The sequence below is a fragment of the Muscardinus avellanarius genome, assembly GCF_963383645.1.
Source record: "Muscardinus avellanarius genome assembly, chromosome: 8".
NCBI lineage: Eukaryota > Metazoa > Chordata > Mammalia > Rodentia > Gliridae > Muscardinus > Muscardinus avellanarius.
In genome coordinates this window covers 11,127,036-11,133,548 of record NC_137794.1, presented here as the reverse complement: position 1 = coordinate 11,133,548, position 6,513 = coordinate 11,127,036, and the positions used below count along the sequence as shown (strand labels likewise).

The following is a 6,513-nucleotide window of genomic DNA, read 5'->3' as shown; positions in this document are numbered from 1 at the left end:
GGTTTAATCCCCAGCACTAGAGGGGGGAGGGAGGAAGGGAGCGAAAGAGAGAGAGAGAGAGAGAGAGAGAGAGATTGATTTTGTTATAGCCTTGGAATGGAGGTTAGAACATACAGGAATGCTGTAGGAAAAAAAGAATAAGCAAGGATTTATTTATTTGGGGGACGACCATATACAATCTGAAGTGCCACTGATAATGTGGCAGGTATTTTTCTAGAACCAGGACTTAACCCAGCATAATCATTCATTTAGATGCCAGCATTTTAGAAGAATTCCTGTAGTCAAGTTACTTTCATTTCTAATCGCTGGTTCATTAGTACTTGAGTGTTCTTTCCCTTAAAGTCTTTTTTTTTTTTTTGTATTTTAACATGTCTTTGCAAAGTATGGTTATTATTTTTCTCCTTTCATTTGGGAGTGGAATGGATTTTCCCAATCTAGAAAAACCTTTTAAATCCAAGCAGCAGTGTTGTGACTACCAAGCTAAGCACCATTTGATTTTTTTGTTACTTTGTGTGGTCGTAGCCAACTTGAGAAGCGTTCCCATGCCTGCCTAAGACAAGTTGCCTGTCGAGAGGCGATGGACGGGCAGGAGGGAGAGAGCTAGCGGGCTGTGTCAGCTTGAGCTTTCGCTTGCCAGCTTGTGAGCTCAGTCCCCTTGGCGGCCTGTTTTTAGGTGAACTCTGACAATCCAGTAAAATAAAACAGGATATGACGAGGAAGTCAGCTAGACAGCAAACTTATACAAGACGTATATTTTTAGACCAAACAGACTGTGACTTGACTGATTCCACGGGAAGGGGAGCTGGAGAGCAAGCCGCCTGCCACCTGCTAGCACTGCCTCCGCCGCCCAGATCCAAGGCTCGACCCTGCGTCCTCGCTGGTCGAGGGGCAGCATTCGGCCTGCTCGTGGGTTCAGGAAATCAGCTTTCTTTATTATGATTCATACAGTAACTCTGACATTTACATCGTGGCATTTGTTTGGATTTGCCTTAAGAACCCAGCACCTTCACTGCCGAGCAGCCTCGCTTCCTCCTGCACCAGAGAGAAACACCCGGGAGGACCAGCATTTGCACGCGCAGGACCACGCAGGCAGCTGCTCCGGCTACCACGTGGCGCCCAGCAGCCCCGGCCTCGGCCATCCCGACGCCGTCCCTCCCCTCTGCCATCCTTGGGAGCCCACTGGAAGGAGGGCAGGCGCTGAGTGCTGTAAAGCCTGTCGTAGTGTCACTTCTGGCAATTCTGTTGGGTCTCAGTTCAGAGTGGACACTGATGATTACCCTCCCACACACGGTGCACCCTGGCACGGACTGCTCCTGGGAGAGACAGCTTTTCCATGTGGGGAAAAGAAGCAGGGCTTTCTTTGGGTTTGGTTTTGCCCTTCTGTGCTCAGTGTTTCCAAGTTCCTGTATGTCATGCTGTGGTAGTTCTGATCTTCTGCTCCAGTTGAGGCTGACAGACTCCCAAATCCTCAGACACTTGATACATGCAGAGAGAACTTGGTAGGGTTGCAGAACTGATCCATAAGGATGATGCAGAGGAAGGTGTGCCGGCTCTCACCTCATTCCTCTTCTACCTGCCCCTGTAAAGACAAGGTAGTTTATGAAGGCAGTTTCCAGCTTAGTCAGTTTTCTATAGTGAGATTCATAAATGAAATACAATTATAATATAGTTGCTTGGTTACCAAACACCTTCTAGAATTTTATAGTGGTTTGTGACTTTCACCTGAAAGTGTCTGTTGGGCCAGAAATAAAAACACCGTATGACCCAAACTATACCTCTCCTCAGTATTTACTCAGAAGAATTAAAATCAGAATATATAATGATACATCCATAGCCATGTATGTAGCAACACAGTTTATAATAGCCAAGTTATGAAACCAACCTAGGTGTCTATCAACAGATAAGTGGACAGTAGCCGGTCATGGTGGTGCACGCTTCTCATCCCAGCATTTGGGAGGCTGAGACTGGAGGATCGTGGTTCGCGGACAGCCTCAGCTACTTAGTGAGGCCCGCCGCAACTCAGTGAGACCTTGTTTCAAAATAAAGAATAAAAAATAGGGCAGGGGGTGTAGCTCGGAGGTCGAATGCCCCTGGGTTCCATCCCCAGACCTGAAAAAAAAGATCTGTGGACAAAGTCTAATACATACATATGCATATATATATATATATATATATATATATATATACACACACAGTGAATTTTATTTAGCCATAAAGAACAAAATCATGTCATGTGCAAGAAAATGGATGGGACTTGAAAGCGTAACGTTAAGTAGGCCAGACTCAAAGTCAGGGTCATGTATTTTATCTTATGTGGAACCTAGAGGGAAAAGGGAGGATCACGTGAAAGTAGAAGGAAGACCAGTACAAAACAGAAAGGGGCCAGGAGGAGGAGGGGAAGGGGAAGTACTGGGAAAAATAGACAAGATCATGCATGTGCCTGCATAAGTAGCAACAGATCCCGCTGTTAGGTATAATCATAACACCCCAATTTAAAAAGCTAAGTACGTGTCCATTGGGACATATGCACAAAAAGCGGATTCTTTAGAGCCTATTCTAATTTTCTTGCCTTCACGTTCTTTGTGTGTGTGTGTGTGTGTGTGTGTGTGTGTGTGTGTGTGTGTGTGTGGTGCTGGGGATGGAACCCAGGGGCATTCTACCTCTGAGCTACACCCCCAGCCCTATTTTTTATTCTTTATTTTGAAACAGGGTCTCACTAAGTTACAAAGGGCCTGGGTAGCTGAGGCTGGCTTCAAACCTGTGTGATGCTCCTGTCTCAGCCTCCCGAATGCTGGGATTCCAAGCGTGCGCCACCCGCCCGGCCTTTGTTTTCTTTATCATTTTCTCTGTGGCTCTTGACCTTTGAATACTGTTATGGTTGGAATTTTTAAAAATGGATCTTTTTTTTTTTTCTCGCTATGAAAACACTTTAATGGGTGGCATCTGTACAGCTTGTGATGTGACAGGACAGCAAGTGCAGTGAGGCATGGCTGTCAGGATGGGCTGTGAATGAATAAAGAGTTCACACCGCTTCCACTTTACCCGCTGACAGACAGGTCTAGGCCACCTCCTCCTCGGCCTCCTCCTCAAACTCGCCCTCCTCCTCGGCCGTGGCGTCCTGGTACTGCTGGTACTCGGACACCAGGTCGTTCATATTGCTCTCGGCCTTGGTGAACTCCATCTCGTCCATGCCCTCGCCCGTGTACCAGTGCAGGAAGGCCTTGCGCCAGAACATGGCTGTGAACTGCTCTGAGATGCGCTTGAACAGCTCCTGGATGGCTGTGCTGTTGCCGATGAAGGTGGCGGACATTTTTAGCCCCCGAGGTGGAATGTCACAGACAGCCGTTTTCACGTTGTTGGGGATCCACTCGACAAAATAGCTGCTGTTCTTGTTTTGGACATTAAGCATCTGTTCGTCCACCTCCTTCATGGACATACGGCCCCTGAACACAGCAGCCACCGTCAGGTAGCGGCCGTGGCGGGGGTCGCAGGCAGCCATCATGTTCTTGGTGTCAAACATCTGCTGGGTGAGCTCGGGCACAGTTAGGGCCCGGTACTGTTGGCTGCCCCTGCTGGTCAGGGGGGCGAAGCCCGGCATGAAAAAGTGCAGGCGGGGGAAGGGCACCATGTTCACGGCCAGCTTGCGCAGGTCAGCATTGAGCTGGCCAGGGAAACACATGCAGGTGGTGACCCCACTCATGGTGGCTGACACCAGGTGGTTCAGGTCGCCATAGGTAGGTGTGGTCAGCTTTAGGGTTCTGAAGCAAATGTCATAGAGGGCTTCGTTATCAATGCAATAGGTCTCATCTGTGTTTTCTACAAGCTGGTGGACTGAGAGAGTGGCATTGTAGGGCTCGACCACAGTGTCCGACACCTTGGGTGAGGGCACTACACTGAACGTATTCATGATCCTGTCTGGGTACTCCTCCCGGATCTTGCTGATGAGGAGGGTACCCATCCCAGACCCTGTCCCCCCACCCAGGGAGTGGGTCAGCTGGAAGCCCTGCAGGCAGTCACAGCTCTCAGCCTCCTTCCTCACAACGTCCAGCACTGAGTCGACCAGCTCTGCACCTTCTGTGCAGTGCCCCTTGGCCCAGTTGTTCCCAGCGCCACTCTGTCCAAAAATGAAGTTGTCCGGCCAGAAGATTTGCCCGAAGGGCCCCGAGCACACCGAGTCCATGGTGCCGGGCTCCAAGTCCACCAGCACGGCGCAGGGCACGTACTTGCCACCGGTGGCCTCGTTGTAGTAGACATTGATGCGCTCCAGCTGCAGGTCGCTGTCCCCGTGGTAGGTGCCGGTAGGATTGATGCCATGCTCATCGCTGATCACCTCCCAGAACTTGGCACCGATCTGGTTGCCGCACTGCCCGGCCTGTAGGTGCACGATCTCTCTCATGGTGGCGACGGCGGAGGCGGCGCGGGCAGCGAGAACGAAGTGAGCGCAGAGGAGCAGGCGCGCAGAATGCTCAAAATGGATCTTATTATTCCCTGTTGTGAGCTATTCTGAAAACCCCACTCCCAGGTTGCATGGAGGTCAGAGACTCCTGGTTAAAGCGCGACTTGGGCTTTGTGTCAGCAGGGTCTGTGTCTGGGCGGGCTAACCACCCCAGCCATGCCGCCTTTCCTGTCACTTTGTGGGGAAGCAGCCAGATCAAAGCATGGCCTATTCTTCTGCCGCTTATAGGACCAAAGCTCCTCCTCCAGGCGCCCCGTGCCTGAGCGAGCTTGGTCTCTGCCAGCGCAGTTGTACAGAGCCAGCTGTGTTCCTGTTTGGCTCAGAGCACCTGCGCTGCCTGTAGGGCGTGCAGGGTTACTGAGAGGTGATGTCCCTGACCATGTGGCTTGGGAGATGGAGTCTGCAGTAGCTGGCAGCCTGCAGGCCTGGCGGCGTGATTGGGTATCTCATGCAAAGTGGATGGCGCCGTTCCCATAGTCCCAGACCACTAGGCAAAGTGTCTAGGGCTTTGCAGGGCGCTCTGCCTCCCATTCCTTTAGGAAACTACAAAGGAAGGTAGCGTGGCTTGCGGGCCACTCAGCAAGTGCCCAGTTTACCCAGCCGAGCAGGCCGGCCCAGCCTGGCTTTGAAGAATTCATTTGCGGAGACCTTTTGTACTGCTCAGGAGTGCGGCAGGTGATGCCCAGCAAGCAGGTGAGGACAAGAAGGGCAGGTGGCTAGAGGCGGCTGCAGCGGAGGGTGAGCTCGGAGGCAGCGGCAGCTTAAAGGTCAGTGCCCTCCACACTTCCTGGCCGGTCCAGGCCTGCGCCCGGCCACAGAGCCGTGGCATTGTCTGTCCCTGAGTGGAGAGCCCTTTTTTCCATAGACAAATGCCTACTCCTGCCTTTCAGGCTTCTTCTCCGTTGCCATCTTCTCTGGACAGCTTTCCCTAATGTGTGTGTGTCTTAGTTACTGGGGACTGAACCCAGGGGTATGCTACAACAGAGCCATATCCCCAGCCCTATTTTATTTTTAAAATGGTCTCACAAGTTACCAGAGGCTAGCCTCAAACCTGCAGTCCTGAGCCGGGAGTGGTGGCGCATGCTTGGAATCCAGCATTCCAGAGGCTGAGACCGGAGGATCGTGGTTTGCGGAAAGCCTCAGCTACTTAGTGAAGCCCTCTGCAACTCAGTGAGACCCTGTTTCAAAATAAAGAGTAAGCCGGCCGTGGTGGTGCACGTTTGTAATCCCCGCACTTGGGAGGCTGAGCAGGAGGATCGCACAGGTTCAAAGCCAGCCTCAGCTACTTAGTGAGGCTTTCAGCAACTTAGTGAGACCCTGTTTCCAAAAAAAAAAATTAAAAAAAAAAAAGGTCTGGGAGTCTAGCCCGGAGGTAGAAAGCCTCTGGGTTCTATCCCCAGTACCACCCCCCCACCAAAAAAAAAGAGCAAACAATAGAGCTGGGGGTGTATCTCGGAGATAGAATGCCCCGGGTTCCATCCCCAGTACCTAAAAAAAAAAAAAAAAAAAAAACCCTGCAGTCCTCCTGTCTCAATTTCTCAAGTACTAGATTACAGGTGTGTGCCCTTGTGCCCAGCTCCTTGACTGCATTTTCTAAAATAAATACCTGCTCCATGATTAATTCTACTCTCTTTCTCCTGCTGCATATTTCTTGATAACAGTTATTTCACATCCCTCGTGCGTGCGCCTCTGTCTGTAATTAATACAGTAGCCCCCACCCTTGTGCACAGAGGATGCCTTCCAAGAGCCCAGTAGATGTCTGAAGCCATGGATAGTATGAAACTCTATCTACTATCCCTTTTCTGTCTATAAATACTATGATAAACATTCACCTTTTCACTTAAAGGAAGCACTTTATAGGTTCTCTAGATGATTCTTAAGTAAGAACTACTTGATCGTAGGCGTTTGTTTACCTTGACAGTTGTCTGATGACTGAGACAGCTTCGGAGTGATGCCAGGCAGGTAGCATATACAGCATGGATACACTGGTCAAAGGGTTGATTCAGATGGCCCCACACTACTCAGAGTGGCATGCAATTTAAAAGTAGAAATTGTTG

The 6,513-nt window shown here is 50.5% G+C and overlaps 1 protein-coding gene across 2 annotated transcripts; it reads right to left on the bottom strand.

Moving 5' to 3' along the window:
- Positions 1-3,058: 3,058 nt before the first annotated feature.
- LOC308266259 (tubulin beta-4B chain-like) lies at positions 3,059-4,396 on the bottom strand (the record flags this gene model as incomplete). 2 transcript variants are annotated; one of them, XM_080700365.1, is made up of 2 exons in its annotated part: positions 3,059-4,114; positions 4,208-4,396. In XM_080700365.1, 2 exons carry the CDS (start codon positions 4,394-4,396, stop codon positions 3,059-3,061), a joined length of 1,245 nt encoding a protein of 414 aa, XP_080556491.1. The 2 variants fall into 2 exon arrangements, with proteins under 2 accessions (XP_080556491.1, XP_080556490.1); XM_080700364.1 differs by having other exon boundaries at positions 3,059-4,396.
- Between the last annotated feature and the right edge of the window lie 2,117 nt (positions 4,397-6,513).